At 40.8% G+C, this 26027-nt stretch overlaps 1 protein-coding gene across 2 annotated transcripts in view; it reads right to left on the reverse strand.

Moving 5' to 3' along the window:
• Positions 1-25891, reverse strand: part of LOC307044752 (GDNF family receptor alpha-2-like) — a 60310-nt gene extending 34419 nt beyond the window's left edge. The window contains exons 1-3 of one of the 2 annotated variants that reach the window (XM_079690086.1): positions 21992-25891; positions 20336-20692; positions 8048-8134 (exon numbers count right to left, since the gene is read on the reverse strand). In XM_079690086.1, coding sequence (XP_079546212.1) covers positions 8048-8134; positions 20336-20692; positions 21992-22043 — 496 coding nt within the window. In that variant the 5' untranslated portion in view covers positions 22044-25891. Of the gene's footprint in view, positions 1-8047; positions 8135-20335; positions 20705-21991 lie in introns of both variants that reach the window. The other variant, XM_079690085.1, reaches the window with a different exon arrangement.
• Positions 25892-26027: the final 136 nt, after the last annotated feature.

Genomic DNA, 26027 nt, shown 5'->3' on the forward strand with positions numbered 1-26027 from the left:
ACGCAGTCTTCAAAGTAACCAAGCAACCTAAGTTAATTTGTAATATGTCTATCCAATGACCTTGCTCCCTTTCATGTCATGTAATACGTTGCGTGACGAGTGAACCGTTAAATCAACCTGTACTGTACTGTAGCTAGAAGCAGCAAGTTCGGCAGCATTATAAAAAATTGAATAGCTTGCATTTATAATGTACAGCAAACCAAAGCACAAGAGCGGCACTCAAAAGAGAAAGGACAAGAGAGAACAAGGATGTAACAGCTAAACTGACGAAATTAGTAATCGAGCGCTAACGTTAGCAATGTTGACGTGCAGCAGCAGCCGGAGCCGGAGGCTAACGATAGCTCTAAATGTATGTGTCTTTTTTTTTTATGTGTGTGTGAAATTCATCATTTGAACAATTATTGATTTGAAAAAAATATGCCACAGTGCAGAACAAGTACTTCTGGGTCTCTGTGTTTCATTCAAGCTCGGCTCTGTGTGTGTGTGTGTGTGTGTGTGTGTGTGTGTGTGTGTGTGTGTGTGTGTGTGTGTGTGTGTGTGTGTGTGTGTGTGTGTGTGTGTGTGTGTGTGTGTGTGTGGCAGGCGCACATTTAGTGTGATTAAGCGAGCAAGAGAGAGAGAGCGCACCGGTGCCAGGGACCGTGTTGTTAGCATCTGTTTAGCTAGCTGCACTAACGGATATAAGGAGCTGTTTCTACAACAAGGTGAAGGGAATGTCCTCTCCTTTCAGACTGAGGGACTCAGGTAAGCTGAAAGGACTCTGAGTGTTTAGATAGTTAACTTTAGTCTAAGTTATCTCAGTGGGTCTCAAACGGTTTGTTCACGATTTATGTAAAGAATTATTACCGAGGCACACCTTCATATGATCACTATAGGTATAAAACAATAAGAGAATAAATGAAAAACAGTTATGAAATACTATATGACAGTAAAACAAGAATACACTTTAAAAGGGGAGTGATTAGTAAAATATCCATAAAGAAAAATAAAATCTGTTTACAGTTCTGTTTCATATGTGTTGAGAGATGTATCCAAAGATCTCTTCATTTTGCTCTCAAAGTGCACCAGATTGATGCTTTTAACTTCAATATAAAAAATAAAAAATCATTCCGGGGGAATATTAGGTCCACCCCCCACTTATAAACATAGCACTTTACCCCTGCTGACACCTATATGTCGTGAGCTGATTATCGAGCATTTATTGTAACAAGTGTATATATACTGTGTATGTGCGTGTATGCACACGGCTAAAGCAGCCTCCCTCTCCTCTGTCATCATCCTTTTGGACCTGTCTGCTGCATTCGACACGGTGAATCATCAGATCCTCCTTCGCACTCTCCAAGAACTTGGAGTTTCAGGCTCTGCACTTTCTCTCCTCACCTCATACCTCAAAGACCGCACCTACAGGGTTACTTGGAGAGGGTCGGAGTCCGACCCTTGTCAATTAACTACAGGGGTCCCTCAGGGCTCTGTTCTTCGTCCCCTCCTCTTCTCCTTGTACACAAACTCGCTCGGATCAGTCATTAGCCCGCATGGTTTTTCATACCACTGCTACGCTGACGACACCCAATTAATTCTGTCCTTTCCCCGCTCAGAGACCCAGGTCGTTGTACGCATCTCTGCTTGACATCTCTCAGTGGATGTCTGCTCACCACCTCAAGCTCAACCTTGACAAGACTGAACTGCTTTTTCTTCCGGGAAAAGATTGTCCCGTTCTTGACCTAACAATCAACATCGGCACCTCTATTGTTTCCCCGACTCAGACTGCAAGGAATCTGGGTGTGACCCTAGATAACAAACTGTCCTTCACTGCAAATATAGCTGCTACAACCCGCTGCTGCAGATACACTCTTTACAACATCAGGAGGATACGTCCCCAGCTGACCCAGAAAGCAACGCAGGTTCTGGTCCAGGCTTTCGTCATCTCACGCCTAGACTACTGCAACTCCCTCCTGGCTGGTGTACCTGCATGTGCCATCCGACCTCTGCAGCTCATCCAGAATGCAGCGGCTCGTCTGGTCTTCACCCTTCCTAAATTCTCCCACACCACGCCACTCCTCCGCTCCATTCACTGGCTTCCGGTAACTGCTAGAATCCACTTCAAGACACTGGTACTTGCGTACCATGCTGCGAATGGATCTGGCCCTTCCTACATCCAGGACATGGTTAAACCGTACACCCCAGCACGTGCACTCCGCTCTGCATCAGCCAAACAGCTCGCTGCACCCGCACTGCGAGGGGGACCCAAGTTCCCATCAGCAAAATCACGTGGGTTTGCTATCCTGGCTCCAAAATGGTGGAATGAGCTCCCCATTGACATCAGGACAGCAGAAAGACTACACATCTTCTTCAGACTGAAAACTAATCTCTTTAGACTACACTTCGAGAGATAGAACTATTAACAAAGCACTTGTATACTTATAAAGGACTGGCTTATCTAAAGCCAGTTGAGTAGCACTTGAAATGTTTTAGCTCTATGAAACCTGATGTACTTATATGATTCTGTTTTCTTCAAGTTTGTACTTTGTTGGTCGAACGCACTTATTGTAAGTCGCTTTGGATAAAAGCGTCAGCTAAATGCAATGTAATGTAATGTAATGGGAGTGTTGCATTCGAAAATTCCACTGTAGCGCCCGGTAGATTAAAGGAAACCCTAAATGTTCGAGCACCCTCTGTGAAACGTCAAGCTACCCCACAGCACCCCCAAAAAAAAATCTGCCGCCACTGATGTTCGTGCGTGTGTGAGCGCAACAGTGTGCGCTTATGTTTGGGGCGATCGGGGGGGGGGGGGGGGGGGGGCCCAAAACAATATTTGCATCTGACCAATCACAACCTTGTTACGCCACTGCTTCTACAGTATGGTATCACTACTTTCAAAGGATCTGAATATTTCTTCCACCACAGCTAGTAACCTTACTTGCTTCTTCACCCACTTACTTCTAAGAGCTTGTCAGTGCTCGCAACAAAATGACAGTAAGACAGTGCTTCTATTGTGTTACTGAAAGCAGTCTACCTTATCACAATCTACACCTACAACCCCCCACCCTTTAGTGTGGAGAGGCTTTGCACGAGACAGAACACTGCGCCTGGCTGCCATCACAGCAAAGAGGCCAGTGGTAAAAGGCCGGCTGATGTTGAGCAGGACAATGTGGGAACGCTGCTGAGCGCTGAGGTGATGAAACACTGCTGATGCAGGTGCAGTGCCAGTGAAGCCAGGACACAAGGAGAGAATGAATCGCCTTCTCTCTAACGAAGCCACCCTCAGATATATAGAGTGGGCCAGAACAAGTCTTTAAAGGGTCCCCTATTATACTGTTTTTCATCAATATATTATAGGTCTCAGATATATACAAAACATGTCTCTGAAGTGTTTGTCTGAAATACCAAACAGATCATCGCAGCATCCCATAATCCCCTCTGTTTCAGCCCTGTTTCCAAAGTGCTGATTCTCTGTCTGTTACTTTAGATGAAAATAAGGAGCCCCTCCCCACGCCCCTCTGAGAGATATTTGGTTAAAAAGAACACAATGGTGCTCTAGGAGGAGATTCAGGTGATAAGGTGGGGGGGAGAGGTTAATTGGCTAATGGTTACACAAGCCAAAAAAATCGTTATGACATCATAAAGTGGCCAAAATCTGATCAGCTCATTTTCAGACAGGTTTTTATAGAAATGAATCAGGACAAAAAGAGAGAGAATCTTTTTTCCTTTTCTTTTAAAAGATTTCCAGGGTTCTACAACACGAAATAACCCACTAGGGAATGCCTGAAGCTTCCAAGTGTCATAAAAACATAGGTTGCTAACAAGTGTCTAAATGAGACTTCTAAACATCGTCACGCTGAACATTAGCTTACCTTTAGCTTAGCGGTGGCGACGCGCAGCCATGCTACCATGATGTAGTTTGTTTACAGCCATTACGTTTTGCATTATGCTTTAAATATGTGGACATTATCTTGCTAAACAAAATGTGTAAGTATAAACTTTTGTTTGCCAGCGATCTTATTTTCTCTAAAGTCCAATGAAAAAATCCGATTTGGGCTGTAGTCTACCACTTTTGACATGTTTCTACCGCCTACCGACTTAGCTGGCTTTCCCCACCGATTTTCAATCTTCCCAAACTATAACAAATACAAATGACACTACATAGACACTGTACTCGACTTTTGGCGGACACCATTTGCAGCGTGTCTATGATCGCATCATACAAACAGTCCTCTGTGTTTCTGAAAGAGAAACAACGTGCAGACCGGGTGTAACGCTTCCTTTCCTCTGCACCCCCGGGGCTGATGGGTAATCACTCCCAAATGAGTTTAAGGGAACAGAGACGAGGCATTTGAGTCCTGCAGGATTTCCCCGTTAATATCAGTGTCTCGAAAACACATGTTGGCGACTGAAAGACATCCAGTGTTTGGTCTTTTCCGGAAGCATCCTAAAGTGTCTCAACTGAAAGAGGACCACAAACACACACAAAATATAATACCATTTTGAGATTTGGGGATATTTATCTCCCATTCTTTCACTTTTTTCTGACATTTTCAACACCTAACATGTCGTTAATGTCTCTGTTTAGTGAACTACAGCAATCTGAAAGCCTGTAGGCCTACATTATTTATATCACACTTTATCAGTAGAAAAATGCAGGAAATGACTTTTCTAATGCAGTATTTTCTGATTTATGGCGCAACACAAAGATATTTCGCTCTGTGCAAACCTTTGACTCTAATATGTCAACAACATCAAACAAGAATATGAACCTGGCTTTATCCAATGTTCATACAAGAGTTCTACACCCTGACACATCCGTCATCTACACTGTCTCAACTGAAAGAGGTCCAGAAACACATAAAAAATATAATAAAATGTGGAGACTTTGGGATATTTATCTCCCATTCTTTTACTTTTCGGGCATTTTACAGACCAGACGTGTCGTTGATGTCACTTTTCACCAAACTACCACTTTTTCTGAAAAAAATTATGCAATATATGTTAAATATATGGTTTGTACATGTAATTACTGGTTCCATTTCTTCTGATTACCTAATTCGGGCGTGCACATTTGCCACACGCAAACCTACCTCTTTTGGATTTGGAAAGGTTGGCATGTATGCTCTACTGTATACATACAGTAGAGTGGTGCATTGTGTGCTCTTTACCCCCAACATTATTATTCACACCTTGTTGCCTTGACTTCTTTAAGAAAAAGTTGTTTTTAGAACGAAATATTGTTTCACAAGAGCAACAGTGAAATCTTCCATCTAAAAAATCTCACAAAACTTGTCGATAATAATTTCTCAGTCTCATTTATCCAGTGGTATATATATATATAATAATATATATATATGTTTACCTTTTCACAAACACATGCATTTTTGCTGAATCCTTGCTAAGCCTTCCACATAAACAATAACAAGGACAAGTAGACTGTTGTTGTCTTTAAGACTATTTAGTCCCTTCATATGTCACGGAGGCATTCAAGAACTTTACTTCATGAATCCAAGCTCAAAAAGGGTAGGCAATTGATACACAAATGATCATTTAGAGTTTCAAGGATAGACCTTACGTGCTCATTGTCCTTTTGTCTGTTTGTACATATTTTCAGTTTGAAGATGCATAAAAGAGTGTCTCCGACTACACAGTCCTTTACGAAGGAGAAGCTTTGTGAAATAGTTTGTATCACTTGGGGCAATGCAGAATCGGAGTCTCCATATGTACTGTTTAATTTCAACTTCAGAGTTCCTTTCTATCACAACTTCTGTCCCTTATCTTGCTCCCAGACAAAACTTTTAAAGCGGTAGAGATTATTTTTCAATTTCCTACCTTTCCTCTCGGAGAGTATACATTCCCCTTTCCTCATCAACCAGCCAGATATCATATATTCCCCAAGTGTCATTGCAGTTTAACATTTATGGACGTGATTAAACACTTTGGTGTGGTTTAGTAATCGAAGTAAGAATCATTTTCATGAGTGTGTAATTACTTATCAGTTTGCCTGTGGTTTTCTCTCCGCGCCAAGATCAATTACACTGTCCTTAGAAAGGATAAATAATGAGGAAAGCTTGTGGCCAAACAGATTTCCAATATTTCACCTAAGAAGATTGGAGGAAACAGCTAAAGCCAAACGGATGAATTAATGAGTCCCCTGTTGTATCTTAATATGTTTACTGCGACCCTTTTACCATCCCACTCCTACACTGCTTGGCTAAGGATGAGTGTCTGTACTTTGATATCATCTCACTGGATTGTTTGTGAGCATGGCTTTTCAAAAAAACGAAACGTATGTCAATAAAAGGTTGGAAATGTTGTTATTAAGTACTTTCTTGCCCTTTGAACATTTCTGCCCACACAGATAATCCGAAATCTTATAAATGTTCACTTCACAACAACAAATGCCGTCAACCCTTTATCAAATGTGATTAATAATGTACTATGAAAATGTATTTTTAAATGTTTCGATATTGCGACTGGTTGCATTAAAATGTGGACTATTTTTGACATATGTATGGCTATATTTCTTGAGCACATGGTGCAACTGTAGTATTTTTTTAATGTTCAAAAAGCTCTTTATTTCTCTCACACTGCCTGTGCTGCAGCACCTCTTTTCACCCTCTGTCTGAAACCAGAGCCCAGTCTGCTCTGATTGGTAAGCTGGCCGGCTCTGTTGTGATTGGGCAACGATTTAGATATGTTCCGCCCCTTAGCCTATCACGTACAAGTCAAAGTAAACTTTATTGTCAATCTTCCAGTTTGTGTGTACAGACAGAGAGATTGAAATACTGTTTGCCACAATCCTGAATATAAAAACAAATGTATATGAAATAATAAAATATACAAATATGTATATATAAAAAGTCAAAGACACATTCTTACATGTGTACACATTAAGACCTAAATAAAAACACAATCAAATACAAAATAATGAGCGCTAGCCAATAGAAGCGTGAGTGTAATATAGTTTCTGCAATTTTAAATTGATCAATTAAAATGGCCTTCACTCAGTTATCAGGTGGCTTACTAATTTGACTTACATACTCAATACTGTGGGCAATCCCCACAGGAGCAATTTGGGGTGAAGTGTCTCAGGGACACAACGACATGCTGACTGCAGTGGGGTTTGAACCTTTGCTCCCCTGATCCGAACACCAAGGCACAACCCACTGCGCCACACACCTCCCATTTATCTGCAACCTTGGCGGAGAATGTTCTTATTGAATGTTTTCTAGATGAACACGTTTTTTTTCAGCGAGGACAGCGTGCCATCGTTTCTCAAAAGTCCAAAGTAATCAAAGCCTGCCCTTTTCATATTTGATCTTGTACTCTTCTTCTTCTTTTAATATTTCAAACAAGTGATATACTGCTGATTCCAAGCTAAGGGGATTATACCAAAAGCGTGTCTTTCTTGTACCTCCCAGATATAAAACAAAGCAAGATACATCAGCCAAATGAAAAGCAAAATGTGCTCTCCCTGTTTGTAAATTGCTTTTGGCTGAAAAGAAAAAATTGAACATCCTCCAGAAATTGTTCTCAGAACATGAAAAGAAAACTTTAATTTTCAAGTTACTATGCCTTTAGCTCTGGCAATGGACATACATTGTCCCTGTGTCCAATCACACCCTTTGTATAACTAGCTTCTATATGCACTGCATTAAGCATTGTGGCTGTGTCTCATAATAGGATCCACATTGATTAGTTATACCGTGACGGTAATAACCAGTAAATTAAATCGCAGGCTATAGCTCCCCTGCTGCGTGCTGGGCTGTTTAATTAGTAATCCAAATAGGAAATCAAACTGAAAGCGGAGTCAATAGCCGGGAAAAATGTGCAGTAATAAACTGAATATATGGTTTACCCCACAGGCCCATAACATCCGTCGTATGTCAAGACAGATCAAACGATAAGCACCCGATCCCTTCAAAGGCCTGTGAGGAATGATCAGCCCAGGCTATTTAGACTTCCTTATTCAGTCCAAGGAACCTTTATTTCACCCTCTCTAAAAGTCTCCACTCATAGAATAAACCGCCAAGTATTTAGTTGAAGATTAAACCTGAGGTACCTGAAGAGATGGAAGCCAGGCGAAATGCATCGTGTTGTCGGCTTGGAGCTACAGGTTCATACGGGGATGAGTCATCCATGTCTCCATCTGTAAACACAGTAAAAAGATGAATCAACACTCAAGTAAACATCATTACAGCAGAGCATTAGCAAAGACAGAAATAAAAATTCATTCATGCTATGAGGACCTGAAATAACACACACAAACTCAAAGGAAATGCAGTTCATGAACACAGGAGAGTGCACATTAAACTGTAATGATGTCATTTCCCGGTATACTGGCTGACCAGCAGTTGACTTCATATGGAAAACAGGATGTTCATCATGGTCGAATAATTTCCTTTTTCGAGAGAGTCTTTGCTGTGGTTTGATTTGGGGGAGCAGCTGAAAGATTAAAGCCCCAGCAACAATGTGTTTCCAGAGCTGTTTGTAGAGGAAAGAAGATGTTTTGAATCAGATTAGCACTCAACTGACTGGGTCTCTCCCGTGCGCCTGCTTCTCTGTAGGCCCTAATCCGGAATTTAAAATTCATAGCCATTCGGTGTGATTGAGACAACCCCTCCTGTGTGTAATAGCTTTGCATTCTGATCCCACCAGAAACACAGCCAGGGTGTTGTGAGGAAGGTTTGGAGGCCTGCTGCTACAAATGAGAACATTTGAAACCTGTTGGAAAAACACTGCAGTCTGTCTACCAACCACTACATCCAAACAATAGATATAGTACATTTGGTTTATCAACATGCTCCTCGGAGTCTTTAATAAAATTAATAATAATACATTTAATTTATATATCACTTCTCATCTGCCATGACAAATCTCGAAGCGCTTCACAACAAAGGACACTGATACAATTTGAGAGATTAAACAAATAATAATAATAATAATAATAATGATAATAATAATAATAATAATAATAATAATGATAATATAAAATAAATAATAATAATAATAACAAAATAATAATATATATTTCCCAGAAGATGATGCAAGCTGATCAAATGTTGTCTCGTAGCAGTTGGGTAATAGGTTGAGATATTGGAGTGTGTGAGTGTGTGTGTGTGTGTGTGTGTGTGTGTGTGTGTGTGTGTGTGTGTGTGTGTGTGTGTGTGTGTGTGTGTGTGTGTGTGTGTGTGTGTGTGTGTGTGTGTGTGTGTGTGTGTGTGTGTGTGTGTGTGTGTGTGTGTAGCATCAGTGTGAATATTTTCCCTGTTGTCTCGTAGCAGTTGGGTAATAGGTTGAGATATTGGAGTGTGTGTATGTGTGTGTGTGTGTGTGTGTATGTGTGTGTGTGTGTGTGTGTGTGTGTGTGTGTGTGTGTGTGTGTGTGTGTGTGTGTGTGTGTGTGTGTGTGTGTGTGTGTGTGTGTGTGTGTGTGTGTGTGTGTGTGTGTGTGTGTGTGTGTGTGTGTGTGTGTGTGTGTGTGTGTGTGTGTGTGTGTGTGTGTGTGTGTGTGTGTGTGTGTGTGTGTGTGTGTGTGTGTAGCAGTATGTTCTCCATTCAAACTAATCAAAAGCACAGGAAATAATGCACATTGGCACACAGTTAAAAGGGAATGACTAAAGTTGGATAATTAAAGGAATTTAGAAAGGGAATGTTCGTTGTCCACAGAGTAAAGAAAAACAGCCTCAGACCAGCGTACTTGCAAGGTCGCCGCTGTACGCCGAGCCCTACATCTCCACTATCAATCAATAATGACAATCATAACAAGATGGAACAGCTCAGCCTGCCATTCTCTGAGCACATAGCTATTGACATCTGGCACAAGTGAGGATTGTAAGTGTGTTTAAGAGAGAGAAAAGGAGAGGCAGACCGGTGAGAAGATAAAGAGAAACATCAGCATACAATCGGAGGGGAGAGGAGTAACACATACTTTGTAACTCGAATCACCTAACGTGTTGTTTGTAATCAATGCACATGTCTTGTTTGTGTGTTCTGTTTGTGTATTGAAGGATGCGGTAAATAGGCTGTATTTATATAGCTCTGTTCAGTATTTGCAACCTCTCAAAGCGCTTTATATAAGTCAGCATTCATACAAAGGCAGAAGCTGCCATTAAAGGTTCCACCTGCTCAGGGACAGAGGTGGAAGAAGTACTCAGATACCTTACTTTACTAAAAGTACTAATACCACAGTCTAAAAATAAAACAAAAGTCCCAAAGAGTTACAGATGTGTTAGCAACAAAATGTGTCAAAAGAAAAAGTATTCATAGTGCAGAATGTCTCTTTTAAAAATGTACATTAACAATTAACAAATAAATATAAACACATTTTGGACACTTTTTGAGTAGATACTTGTATTCATAAACACATCATGTTACTTGTGTGAGAAGTAACTTGTCAAATAAATGAAGTGGAGCAAAACATACGATATTTCTTTCTGAGATGGTGGTGGAGTAAAAGTATAAATTGGTAGCAAATGGAAATCTTCAAGTAAAGTAGAAGTACCTGAAACTGATACTTGAGTACAGTAAATGTGCTTACATACTTAGTGGTACTTTCCACCACTGCTCAGGGAGACTAACATTCAAACACTTCACACACTGTTGGATACCGGGATCAATCTGGGATTCATCTGAAGTATCTTCAACGAGGACACTTTGACATGTTGACTGGGGATCGAACCACCACTCTTCCCTGAGCCACAAAGATTTATAGACAGAATAATGTATTTGAAAGTGTACCTCTGTTTTAATGTTTTCCAGCTGACTTTGCGTCAACCATTTCATGTTAGTTTTGACATTTCTGCCAAGAGACAGATGCTGGAGATCTCTCAGTAAGTCTAATTACAACCATTACCTTCTGAAGCCTTTCAAGAGTTCAGCTAAGCACACACGCATCTATTTTTGCAACAGTTGAAAGTTATTGTGTCATTTTTTTTATAAAAGAGGGAAATATTCCACAGAAAAGTGCAATGCTTCTTCCATTACAAGAACACTTTGTGCTGCACAGAGCAACATGGAAATAAAGGATGCCCTATTTTTTGCCAGCAGCAAAACAAGTTGTTATGAGGTTGTTTAGCATTTTTGTTCTGGCAGCTTCTTCCAGCGCAAGGAAGCTTCAGTGCACAATCAGCCTGGGATCAAGAAGTGTTAAGGCACATTAAACTTCATGAGCAGAAGTGTAGAGTGCACTGTGGCGACCCTATAAAACAATGTCAAATCACAACAGTAGCTGTAGTTACTAAATATGAAAAGCTTATTTACATGGATGTTACGAGCCGTACTGAATCATAAAAGTGCAAAACACAGTATAATCACACACACCCGTAGGTCGCGAGGACAGCAGGAGGCCTTGTTGTGCTTTTACCCAAAAGGTGCTCGACTTTGACAGTCATCTTGGACCCAATTATGCATCCATAATAGAAAATTCTTCCCAGCTGTTTAGCGATACAATGTTTTCAGCCACAGGGCAACAACTTATCGCTGTGATTAAGCCTCCGTTTGACTTCATTTGCTCTGACAGTGTGGAGCATGACCGGCACGGCTCAGACAGGCAGGCCTTTCCCTGGTTACAGCGAGGGAGGAATTCTGCTTTAAGAGTATTCACTGTCTCCTCCTTCGCCATAAGGGGTTTTATGAAGCCGTTAGGCGCCATCACTCATCCTTTTCATATGCATTATCAACGAAGCTAAACTCCTTGGGTGATGAAAATTATCCTGTATGGATTTTTTTGTGACTTCCTTTGCAACCCGTTTTTGTTCCTGAGGCAGAGTCGTTTTTAAATACTGTCATTTACTTTGTTTTGTTTTTTTAGAGGTGCCCTCTGCTGATTGTGTTACTATTTATTATTAATGTTGATTTAATATCGTAGCCCGGTTTTGCTGCAGGCAATGTTGTGGAAAGACCAAATTGTAATATTACTTCTTATTCAAATAATAACAATGTACTGCAACAGCACTTCTGTTGTTACATTAATCACATAAAGCAAAGCACAGCCTGGAGCGCAGCCGGAGGTCTCCTTCAGAGTCCTGCTGGTTTTAGCACGAACTCGGCCGGTGACAAAAGGTGACCAAGCCTTTTCTCATCACAGCTCCCAAATGTTGCAAATGAGCTGTCAGGCTTATCACAACAGCTTCCTCTTTAAAGCACTCCTCAAAGCATCCTTGTGTTCTATAGAAACGTATTAGACGGAACACTGGGGAAATGACAATTCACATTTTTATTGCATTACGATAAAAATGCATTAATGTTTCCTCTCAAATCCCTCCCATAATGTGCTCATTTCAAGAAGGGGAAAGATAAAGTGATACAAATGCATCTTTTTTTCTCGAATAGTGTTTAACAGAACCCAAGTTGAGGCATAAATTCAGTTAGCGGCTTAGCGTTTGAAGTGGTATTGACATTTTAAACTCAATTCCAAACCATACAAATAGAATATTGGATTAGCTCTGAATAATATTTCAAGTCACAATTTCAATCCGTGTGGCGTGGTGGGCAAACACAGCTGAGGAAATGAGTGCTGAAACGTTCAGACATGCCTTTTGGCTGTGTGGATGTAATGTTAGTATGAATAGTTACACACCTGCTTTCTTAAGTCAGCATTTAAATACCTGGTGTCTGGTACTGAACGCTTCATCTTGTGTAAATGCTACACAGCTTCAGTAAATAGCATCTTATAGCTTAGCAACAGTGTTTGAAGAAGTACTCAGGCCCTTTACTTAAGTAAAAGTACAAATACTATGGTCTTAAAATACTCCACTTCAAGTAAAAATCCGGATTTCTAATAATACTTAAGTAAAAGTACAAATGTATTGACATCAAAAGATACTTAAAGTACAAAAAGTAGTGCCGAATTATTGTGCAGAAAAGTAGTCATTCTGCACAATAACCCATTTTACAAAAATATAAAGTACTGAAGTATTATCTGCTTAATGTATTTTAAGTATCGAAAGTAAAAGCACGCGTAATGCAGAATGGATCCGTTTACAGCATTATCTTATTATGGTTATAGTATTATCCTGTTTTGTACATGTAAGATCATTTTAGTTTGTTGATATGGACCAAATGTAGATACTAGAAATACTGTGCAGTAGTACAGTACTGCATTATACCGTATCATGTGTTTTTATATGTACAAAGTAACTCATAACTGTGAGTGTTAAATACATTTAATTGGTCAAACATACATTATTTTACTCTGAAATGTGGTATGTGAGTTAAAGTATAAAGTCGCAATATATGGAAATACTCAAGTAAAGTAAAAAATGTGTCAAGAAAGTACTTAAGTACTATACTTGAGTATTTATTACATATTCGGAAGAACATTAAAAACAGGCAGCAAAATATAAGTCTCAAAATTAAACATTTTACATCATTTGAAAGAATAGAAAACCCCATTTTGGATACTGTATATTTATGTTGAATTATCGACATTAAGCAACTGAAACATTAACTGTGAAATGTAAGTACTGCCGCTGTATAGAATAGATAACAGAATGATAACGATCCAAATGATCTATCTATATAAATAAAAAGTGTTTGGCCCCTAGCTCTGAAAAACTTGGCTGACTTATTCCAACAAGCAGCTATTTCAATTAATGATGCGGAGCGTGAGAAACACAGAGAGAGAAATGGAAGTCCCCATGCTGAGATGACAGCCGCCGGGCCTGCTAGTTGACTTCAGCGACGCGCTTTCATTCAGAGACGCCCTGAACCTTCCTGCCATGAGTGAGTCTTAATGCCCACATCATGACAGCATTCACCGAGCAGAATGGGCCGTCACTCACTCTCCCCTCTGATAGAGAGCCTGAGAACTCACTCCGCTATAATCTAAACCCCGCTATACCTGGCCGCTCTGTCACACTCTCTACACAGCCTCCTGGTGAATGGGAGTCCTCTGAGGCACTTCACCTTTCAGTGTGGAAAATCATCAGACAGATTTACGCGGACAAACACAGCCTGTTTTGTCATCATATTTCACCGATCCTTTTTGGGATGGAAGATAAAAAAAAAGGTTTAAAAGGAGGAGGAAGAGATTGGGAATGCTCTGAAAGATCCTATTGATCACATCCAGAGGCTATCGACGGGGCCTTCCTCTGATGATGAAGTAGCCACCTAGCGAGTGTGAGGGGAGGGAGGAAGCAGAGAGGACATATTCAGCATGCAGGAGCCTGCTTCCCTTTCCCCTGACATGCCGGGCCGGCTGGAAAAATGTTCTGCTTATGACAGTGGATGGCTAAGGTAATGGCCGGTGACTGCTACCATTGCTCATAGTAATGATGGTTTCACCCAGGAATACTGTGTACCTTTGTAACCCCCCCTACACCTCTTCGTTTCCCCCACATGACACTCTTTTTTCCCCCTTTGGGTTTCTCTGTCTCTCTCTCTTATAATTTATCTACCGTCCTCTCCTCACCTTGAGTCCCATCATTCGCTCTCTCCATTTCTCTCCCTCCCTGCCTAAGTCAATTATGAAGTGTGCAGCATTCTTACACTGTCAATTTGAGGTAACTTTACACAGCATTTGGGCCATACTTGTGGTATTAGCATGGTGTGGTGACACATTCAATGGGTGACCTTTGCAACTGTGATATTCTTGAAAGTGAGGAAAATAAATCATGCCATGAAATCGTCTGGTATTCTCGTCATCTAATGCAAAGATACAGTCTTCTCCCACAATGAGCTGACACATGACCGGTGTGGGAGCTCTCTTTTCTCTCCCTGCAGTGAAAGTTGCGCTCAGCTAATTAAACTGCTCTGAAAAGCCCCCCACAAAAGAACTTCGATTGCTACTTGAAGACCCGGGCTGGGGTTTAATGCATTTGAAATAATGCATGTTAGAGGTGTGGAACTTATCGATTAAATTACTAATTCTGCTGCAATCCTGCAAGGCTATATCCACATAAGTCCCTGGGCACGGTTGTAAGAGAACCGCAGCTGCCTATACAATATCCCTGTGTGTAGCAGCCAATGTTTCTTTCTTAGTAATTACTTCTTTTATAGATTCAAATGGCAAGACCTCATTCCTCACACCAACTCAAACCCATTCTGAGCAGAAACCACCCATTATCCATCAAGGACGGCTGCATTGACGCATCGAATTTAGCTGCCATTTTTCCTTTAGAAAACAGAATGAATAGGAAACAATTAGCACCATTACTGATGGTTTCAGCGCAGTACGGTTTAACCTAAAGGCAGGACCATAACAGCTTAGAAATCAAGAATGAAATCTGGCCCATCATATCAGTAAGATGAATATAATGTATTTTAAAAGGGAAAGAAATATATCGCCCACCACCTGCTGAAAGGTGCTTGTATTTCAAGAGGATACATCAAACTCACATTGTTGCCACACTCTGTACTGTAAAGTGTTTTCTCAGCAGCGGGGCATTGTGTTTTATCACATAAATTCAACTTTGAAACACTTAAAGATTCAGGCCTCTCAATGGACCTTAGTAACCGGAGACGCTCATGCTGCTCATAAGTGTCTGAACCTTGTTTGCTGTAGCTAATGTAATTTACAGTTCCATCTCACGGACAGAGGACACACTGCAACTTAAGGGCCTGTTCCACCAAGGCATTATACGGTGAGTCTGCTTGGACTTGGCTTAAGATTGATTACCTTTCAGTCTCAGGGTAGACTCTTTGGTTTGCTTTCAACTAAGTATGACATTTTCAGTTATCACACCATAGCAGGAGAGAACTCTCGGGAGAAAAAAGAGAGGTGCATGTCGCCCAGTTCGACGCAGTGGTTGTGATTTTAAATCTATGTTATCTGAAATGTATTTTGGTAAAGGATAACTGTTCACTGGCTGATGAAAAACACAATTACACCAACTGATGCCCCACCACCTGATTTTGGGACACAAGTGATTGTTGATTGGCTGGTTGATTAACACACATCTCACATACAAGGTGACATCCCTTCTCTCCTTTGTTTTTCTGAAATTTCAAGGGGCCCGATTAAGTTTTATTGAGTTTTCCCTTTCCTATATGTGTTATATGGATGTAGTTGTCCATTTAAATGGTCTGCAAATATTCAAATCTCCCTTCCTGGATTGGAATATTCAAAATGACTATTCAATATTATTATTGAATAGTCTCCATTAGACTCCTTTCTCTTCTTCAGTAACATCACTATTTAACATTCATGTGATAGGCTATGGGGCGGTTGCCCAATCACAACAGAGCCGGCCAGCTAACCAATCAGAGCAGACTGGGCTCTGATTTCAGACAGAGGGTGAAAAGAGGTGCTTCAGCACAGGCAGTATGAGAACAATAAAGAGCTTTTTGAATATTAAAGCATGGAGACATGTCACAGTAGAGGAACAAAATACAAATAAGAACCTAAACATTAGCATAATAGGGCTCCTTTAATATCCGCAAATAGCAGGCTTACAAAATGAGAATTTAAATAAACAAAAGTTTACAACCAAAGTCAGCATGAGAAAAAAGGCAAGTTGTTTATGCCTTTTTTATGTTTTAATCTTAATTATAACTTAACACATAAATGTATCCAAGCTGCAAGTCTTTTATTAGTGGAGGCAACTCGCTACGTCTAAAATAAAATACTGCAACAAGAGACTTGATGCCTACCTCTAAAAACACACTATCCTATCATTCAGTATTTACTTCTTGCTTTAGCGTCCATTTTGATGTTTGCTGAAGGACATCAGTGGAATAAAAAAAGAGACAACGCGGTGAGGCAATGAATTTAAAAATGAAGATCTTTCAAAGCTTGTTTGAATCTCTGGATGAGGTTGGTTTTTTCATTATTCTTCACATGACTTTGCCCCCAATTTAATTCTCGATGCGAGTTCTTTTATGAGGTAAACTCTGGTTTATGAAGTCCTTTTGATCCAGAAAATAATGATTGTCTAGATAAAAGAGTCGCATAGATTTCAAATTCAATGCTCTCTTATTCGAGTACCAGCGCTCAAGGCTTAGGAGCAGTGCTTCCTTCATTCACACATGAAAAATGGAAACAGTTTGGTCTAATTATGACAAAGTCAAGAAGTGCACACGATCCCTCATAAATGTATTAATGCACATTTTTATTTTATATATAAAGTAATCACTATTTAAAATTTCGGAAAAAATATTTTGTACCAATGATCATACGTTTTCTTACTTCAGAAAAAACTGAAAAATGTTCAACATTAAAGACAAAACTGGTGTCAAATATGCAGCCGAGTAGAAGATAGGCTTCTAAAAAAAGCTCAGCTGTATGATGTTATGTTTAACATTTATGAAGTCATAGCAAAAGATCTTCAATTAATTTACTCTGACATAAATTCCCTTTTTTGTAATATTTTGTTCCCACATACTGGATCCTTCTACTCTGAGCTTTCATGATTAATCACATTCATGTGTGCACTTGTATTGAACTGTTAACAACACCCCCTTGGTTCTGTTTTAGAAATAAACAACATTACTACACACATTCAATTAGGTATTGCCACAGTATAACCTTGCCCGAGGCAGTGGAGTATAGTGCTGCTTTGCGTTGAGCTGATCTGGGAGCAGGGCATCGTTTCAAATCCCAGTCCGTCCCTGGTCAACATCAGTGTTCTCTTCACAGACATGATGTTGAAGCCCTGCAGGCACCCGAGAGGCCGACTCCCTGCTCCGGTCAGCACGGGTCATTAGATACAGCTATATACAGATATAGATGTGTTATGTGTGCGTGCGTGTGTGTGTGTGTGTGTGTGTGTGTGTGTGTGTGTGTGTGTGTGTGTGTGTGTGTGTGTGTGTGTGTGTGTGTGTGTGTGTGTGTGCGTGTGTGTGTGTGCGTGCGCGTGCGTGCGTGCGTGCGTGCGTGCGTGCGTGCGTGTGTGTGTGCGTGTGCATGTTTGTATACATTGTATTTGTAATTGTATAATTTTGTCTTAGTTTAGATTATTTAATTTCAAATTATGTTCTTGTACACATCCCATATTCTATTGACATGTATAGTCTTTTTACAGTACTTTTTATTTTGTATTTTTGTATTTCATTATGTTGCATTGTTGGAGGAGCTCAAGTCAGAAGAATTTCATTGCCATTTCTACACTGTAGCTTTGTGCATATGACAATAAAACCTTTGAAACTTGAATCTTAAATCTAGAAGTTTGGGTGTGTATGTAAACCCATTATGAGTGAACTTATATAAATATTATATGACTCTTTTTCAAAGAGCATGGGAGTGATGTTGACATATCTAGATGAATATATTATATATGTCTATGATTGTATTTGACGTTAAAATTGGATGACTATGCCCTCCCTTTTGTTTTCTAGTACCTTCTCTGTTTGTATTAATATTGTATTGAATTAGTAGAATAAACACTTTATAATGGCTTATGGTTGCAGCAAAGTGGTTATACAGTATATGTGTATGCTTAAGGCACAAGAGATAACTTAAAAAAATTAATTTAATCACATAAATACAACAATATGTCCAGGTCTTTTACAAGCTCCGCCCTCTTCTGCCTGTCATCATTGTCCTTCCACCTTCTCAAGCTCTACTCCACTTTCTTAGTCCTTAGTTCCTCACTTTTCTTATCGTTCTGTCTCATCTCCTCTCGAGCCATTCATATCTTATTAACAGTAGAAGAACATTTGTCAAAACTACATTACGCATCATCTTACCCAATAACTACATCCAAACCTTCCTGCGTTGTCCACAAATCATTTTCAAAGTGGTTCAGCACCATTTGGAGAGGGTGTGTTGGGATTTGACCCTTCGTGTTTGTTTCCAGAGATGGATGTTGTACATAGATTGTTTCCAGTTAACAAAAGCGTGCTTGACCGCACAGTGGATCGTGATTAGATTAAAGCTGCACTTTAAGAGCTTTTCGTTTGTGTTAAATCGGGTTTTATCTCCGAGGGCGACAGGGCCAAAACAGGACAGTGCTGAGAGACATCTGCTGAGTAAAGAAACAAAAACTCTGTGAAGGGCAAGAACAGGAGGTCTCTATCCCTGACAGTTAGACAACTTCCAAGATGCACTCAAACACAAACTCTTGGAGTGATGCAGAGCGCCCGCATGTTTCTTAGGTGAGGCGAGAGAAAGAGATATATAAAGGGAGACCAGAAAGATCATTATGGGGGGGGGGGGGGGAGTGTTCAGAACGAGAGAGAAAGACAGGAAGGAAGGCAGAAGGCCTGGGGAGCGTCCATGTCATTACATTTCCCTTGAACTCATGTCAGGGACCCTCTGCTGCCATCAGTCTGATGAAGTGTATAGCTGGTGCTATGAGCAGTCGTCCTGGCAAATCACTTCACGGATTGCCGCACAAGAGCCCTGAATGCTCTGAGCTGTGAGACTGCGCAACATTTCCACACGTGTAAAAACAGCCGAGCACGTAATGTCCTCCATGTTTATATGGCATGACACTTGACATCAGTCACACAAGCTTCGGCGATGTGTAAGCATGGAGTAATGTCGCTCTTGGGTTAAGGACTCACTTTTAGCCCGATCCCCCATGGGCCCTGCATCTCCATCAGCTCTGATTCAGTCAGATATGTTTTCATGTGAAACATATGGACCAAGAGACATGTCAATCCAGGAGGCAGCCTTATGCTCTCTAAATGTTTTGCAACGTCCAAACAAGAAGGTTCAAATAAGAGTGCTATTTAACGTGCTGCGTACTGTAAGTGGACACATAAGGGCCACTGAGCTATACAATTGTAACCTAATATGGAACACTTTAGGTGAAAACCAATAAGTCCACCACAACAGGTCTATGTGATGTAACCCCATTATAGCTCCATTACCTTAGAGTGGGTGAGGAAAGAAGGAAAGCATGTATTTTTCATCAAGGGCTTCTGGGTATCATTACAAGAGGGCATGAGGGAATAAGGCATCAACAAGGGTGTGGAGTGCATCCTTATTGTCTTTGCCCGGAAAGTACACTCTTAGTTGAGATTGGAAGAATCATTTAAAATAAATGTTATAATGCTAAAGAATACCCTAAGTCACATACATTAACATCTATAGAGGTGTGTTGCACTTTGACAGACTGCTTACTGCCGCAGTGCGAGTGCTTCTTCTAGTGGCTGTGCATGACCATGAGGCTCGTGAAGAGCCCTGCTATGCATTTTCAGGAACAAAACCATTTAGCATGGTGTGAGCTGGATTCACAGCCACAGGGGGAATACAGAAGGAAACAAATGACACTAAAGGCCCAGGTCATTCATAATGAGCTGACGGTGAGAAATGTGGAAGAAGCAAGTTCTAAGTTATACATTTGTAGTTTTACAAAGCATGATTTAAAGAGGTGTAATTACGTTGCAGGTTTTGAAATTGCCACACAGTTAAACATAATGTGAATTTGTGAGACAGAGAATAGTAAAACCGTCTGCCTCCTACCTTCAGTGAGTCCCATGTGGATGGTCCAGTAGTTCTGCAGACACTGCAGCTCCTTCTTCATGCCCCTCTTGCAGCGGCAGTCATACAGAGGACTGACCAGGAGCACTTCCAAGGCCGCCTGGCACTCCCTGTTGTTGTCCAGCATGGCTTCCTTCTCCTTGCCCACAAGGCACTGGCGCATCACCCGGTACCGAGAGCTGCAGTAAGGGTTCTGGTTGCACATGTCACTCGCCTGGATGCAGTCCACCCACTCCGGCTGAGCTCCAGGCCCAGACCCGGTGCCCGGAGATCCTGGAGAACCACTGGCCAAGGAAACGGACAAAGCTGAGGGAGTCTCCCAGGAACTCGCTGACTCATCTGGGGGAAAGACTGGTGTGACAAGACAAAAAGGGCTCAGGAATCACACTTGAATATGGGGAATTTTGGATTTGTGTGTGTGTGAATGCAAGTCTATCATAAACCTGCTTTCATTTTGGGTTATTTTTATATGGGACCCATAAACAGGTTTCATGGCCTGTGACATGCCCACACAGGCCAAGGCGTCTTTCAGCAAGACAGTTAAATTCCTCATGTTCACATTACACATATAAATCTCTCCATGGGGTCTTGTTAAGTTCCCGTTCAATTACTATTCAGTGATTTTCTGTTCTCGCTTTAGTGCATCCAAAAACAAGTTAGACTGCGGCGTTCAGGCTCCTATTACATGTAATTAAAGGAAGACTTGATCAATTAAGTGTATCTAATTATCTCACCTTTAAAAAAAAAAGTGAACTTCCCAATATCACATCCAGAAAATGACTCCTGGCTTTGAGTAAACAATGATGAGTCAGGTGTTGCGTTTGACATAAGTCAACATCCAAACACACACACACACACATACACACACACACACACACACACACACACACACACACACACACACACACACACACACACACACACACACACACACACACACACACACACACACACACACACACACACACACACACACACACACACACACACACACTTTAACTACAGGCGATTCTGGTGAAATGACAAGAGAGACCCCGTGTGGTGATACTGAGCATCGACCGACAGAGGGGAGGGGACACTGCATCAGTATCAGAGAGCAACGTGAAGGAAAAAGAGTCACATGAAGTTAACTGTGAAAATATTTTATCAGTCAGATGACTTAAACTGACGCACTGGCGTTTGTGGACGACACTCATGATGGTAATTATGATGATGATGATCATGATGATGATGATGATGATATTTTTTCACAAAACCAAACACTAGTGTGGTGAAAGCTCAGTTATTTTCCTTTACTGACTAAAAGCTGTGGTAATAATGAGATCCATCCTGTGGGTTTTCAATGAATCAAAAATAATAAGTGTTTCACTCGCATACACCAACTTCGCCTTGTATCTTTGACATTAAACATAATTGATCCGCCCAAAATATCACAGTATTTGACCACACATTAATTTATAAAAAGCAGCATGAATATTTTGCCCTCAAGCAACTCATGCATGAGAAAAGTGGACACAGTAGAAAATGCCCCTTGGCAATCATTAATAATGTCAGAATGTATCCATCCTGTAATTTTTAATGCCTGAATTGATCACATTTGCGCACAATTATACATGTTTTCCATATTTCACTTCTCACCTAAGAGCAGGAGGAAGATGTGAACGCACATCCACACAGTGACAGACTTCATGTTGGAGAGATGAGTTAGGGTCCAAACGATGAATATTTCCACCTTGTCAAAGGTTAATTCCCCTCTTCGGATCCTTGACCCGTGTGTAACCTAACTAAAAAACCAAATACAAAATAAATATCCTCTTTAAAAACGCACCTCCGGAAAAAAATCCTCGACCCCCAATAGTAATCCACGATTTTTTTTTTTAATTAATACACTAACCACGACACAGAAAGAAATCCTCAGATATTGAAGAAAAATGTAAAATCAAATGCCAATCAATCAATCAGTCAATCCATGGAGCAGTTTCTCAGGGTCCGTCTGCGCTGCGTTCATTCCGACAAACTACTGAGACTTGATCTCTCCGCATTATAAGGGCTCACACTGCCCGCTCCAATTGCCCCTTGGAGACAATTTCTCCCTAAAACATTCCTTAAACTGGCGTGAAAAGATCTGTCAGCTATGCCAATATCTCTAACGAGGCAGAGGAAGTCATCTGAAAGTGACTACAAAACGCTGACTGGATTGTTTTCTCCTCAACCACTGGCTCCTTCAGAAAGCAGTGCGCTCCTCTGGAGGGAGTGAACGCTTCTTTTGCACTGACTGCATGTGTGTCGAGGCATCACGGCACTTTATAAAGAAGAGTTTCTGTGCGCCAGCAGAGGGCGCTGTGGGGAGGGTGCTCTCATTGGAAAACGTGGGTCACATACAGTCTATGGTCACTCACAACCGGTCACAACGAGGCTCAATACAAAACGTTTTACCCTATAGAAAAATCACCAGGATATGTCTGTAATCTTTCTGCAGGGAGCTGGGGAGAAATACACCTGCGGTCCTCGGCAGCGGAGAAATTATAGTGACCTCACTTGGCCTGTGAGGTATTTCCTGTGGGGTATTGCCTCAGGATTTTCTGTGAGAGCCTATACATTTTGTGAAACAATTTCTGAGATTCATGTGCGAAATCATTCTTGCAAGATTGCTATATCTTTCGTTAAAGCTCCTTCACAGTCTTTTATAGAAAGATGAGAAGAAAACTGCAGCAAATCAAGGGAAGGAATTTGTTGGCAACATGTATCAATGGCAAGAATATCTGGTGTTCCAGCCCAAGGGTTAATATAGTAGGCTATTCAGCTATTTAGCAAATTCGTTTTTGGCTGACATTAGTGGTTTACCGAGAACTTAGAGAAATATGCTAATAATTTGCATGGACAGGGTTCAAGGGTGGACTCAACAAAGATGATGAAAATGTCATCATTCATTACAGTGAGAGTCCAGCAATTTCTCGTGACATCTGTGGTTCCTCTGATTGAAAGGAAGATACAAAAAAAGGAAAAAAACCCGGGCACAATGCCTGGTATTATATATGTGCTCGGAGGAAATAAGCCCACAAGAATCTGCCATTTTTCCAAGTGGCTTTGCATTAGACAAAATGACTTTGTTGTGCATCATCGCTTAAATAGTGCAGGGAATGTCATAAATCTCTACAAATCTTGAAAACAATGTCTCTATTTAGAGGCTCTGACAGTGACAAACTGCAAGGCCACTGGCTCATAATGACGTTTGACTGTCAGCCCGGGCTCCTATCCAAGAGGGAAAACAGCTCGCTGCTATAATGGCAAAATCAGCCTCATTCTGCCTATATTGGCCCGGGCTTATTCTCCTCTCCCCAAAGATTTTTGAAGTCTCTGTCATTATGAGGACACTGAAAAGCATCATCCTCCCCCATGACTATATCCTGCATCTGTCCAGCAATGGTGCTGCAGTGACTGATTCAGCCTCTTCTTCAATTCTTTAAAGCAGGAATGCATTTTTCAACACAGAATGGCAACCTTGTGCAGCTATTTCCAAAACCGGAGCAATTCCCTTTTTCATTTAACGAATAAACAAGAAGCTGTAAAGTTATTCAAGTAATTTCTGACTGAAAAAGAGTTATGTAAACCAGTTCAAGTTTTCAGTTGCTTGAGCAGTGGGCTCAGGAGGAAGAAGACATTTCTTGTAACACAAACAATCGAGAGAAACATTAGCTGCGAACACATGGAACAAATACAGTTGCATTGTGGATTCCTATTCCGGCATCACATTATTTCCTCCCATGATTGTGCAATATGGATAAATCTTTTTCTCTTTTTATTTTTTTTTCTTGAGCCAGGCTGTTAGGTCCATGGTGGGACATTATTCTTGTTGACATTGCACGATTCACCCCCTCTGTGGGTATTTCATTGCTCCGTTCTGACTTCATAAAGCATCTGTATTCATTTTTTTTTTATGTGTACGATTAGAGGCAGCCCACAGAGAGACACAGGCACATGCACGGCTCCATACTGGTTTCATAAATAAGCATATACTTATGCACACAGATGCACACAATCTGTATGTCAGATAACCGTTCTCTCCGTGACAACTCAAGACCGTGAAGATAGAATGACAAATCTGGATATTGAAGACATTGTTCTTACTATTGAAGGAAATCAGAGCCTGTCTCTGAGAAGTGTGTCTAATATGGTGAATATAGATGATACCATTAAGAATTCATCGGATATGAAATAATGATAGAGATGGCAGTCAGAGTTAAGACCCTGTACAATAACTTGTGCTTAGTGAGACAGCAGTTGGGTTGGCATACTCTCAGGGGTCGAATAAGAGCGTGGATAGTCTGAAACTGTTAATGCTGGACAGGAAAAATGTGCATACTAATGCGATGCATGCACATTTTCTTTCTGCTGCAGTTAAGGTGCATTCACAAGTGATTTGGAAGGACTCTAGTTAGCGTGTTTAGCAATCATTCAAACTCCACCCAGGTCATTCCAACACGTTTAGCCTTTAAAGTGTTAACTATCTAGAGCAACACATTGAACAAACTATTGATCCATGTGCTTAATGTCTCACCCTATAATACTTTACACTGAAAGGGTGTTAGGCAACATTGATAAGGTTTTGCTTCTCCTCACAGATTTGCGAAAAAAGGAAATTTAGCTTGAGATTTATCTGAAGGCAAAGGTCGCTGTATCTCTCTCGGCAGGTCATGCTCGTTGGAGAGAGTACTAATGAACCTAAGCATACAATATTTGCACACACACACACACTCAGGAAATCACACAGAGCTAACGCATGACTGATTAGATTAGGAATTATGGGCTAATTAATGTGCATCTTGGGAGACCTGTGCAGCATGCTTATGAGGAGACACAGCCCAAGGCTGAGCAGGGAACATGACAAAAACATAAGTGTAGTTAATTCCCAGTATTACATTAATTACATGAATTCCCAACAGCTCTTTTTCCTCCCTGTTTTGTATTGAGTTCACTGTAAAAGGAGAAGCAAAAAATGATATATATGTGTGTGTGCACTGTAGTGTCCTGAATTATTTACGGATAGGTTGCAAAATATCTTTAAAACTGTAACTCTTGACTGAAAGTGTTTTTTTGAAATATTGGGAAAGAGAAAAATGATATGGGTCACATAATATATGTGAAACCTCTGCTTTCACACAGACATTAGTGCCTGTATCAGATGCAAAGCCATAAGTCATTTAAAATCAATCTGTTTAAACCAAAGTGAGGGGAAATATAACTGATGGCTGCAGATACGGTGGAGTGACAGGTGCAGCTGTAGGCTACTTCTTACTCTCTGTGCGGTCGGTTCCCTTCACTCTGCATTATTCCTTTGGCTCACAGTTTAATACAATGCAACAACAAACTAGTCTCACACAAGGTCCTACATGTCAGTGTTTATGTGTGTGTCAACTTTGTTTTGGGTTGTTTTGAGCGTATAAAAAGCGCTCCATTTCTGATATGACCTCCGCTAGACTCTCTGGAGGCTATCGACCAGTTAGATCCATTTGTTTTCCAGGCATTTCAGACCTTGTCCATTTCTATCACATTACTTTGACAGAAATTGAATTTCCTCTGATGCATTTTTATGTATCCTAAGTGCTGCACCGTTCTCAGTGGGAGTATAGCGTTTCCAGTGGCGTGATGATGCAAAAACACTTTGGGTTTATAC

This window comes from Notothenia rossii (assembly GCF_949606895.1).
Source record: "Notothenia rossii genome assembly, chromosome: 6".
In the NCBI taxonomy this organism is placed as follows: Eukaryota; Metazoa; Chordata; class Actinopteri; order Perciformes; family Nototheniidae; genus Notothenia; species Notothenia rossii.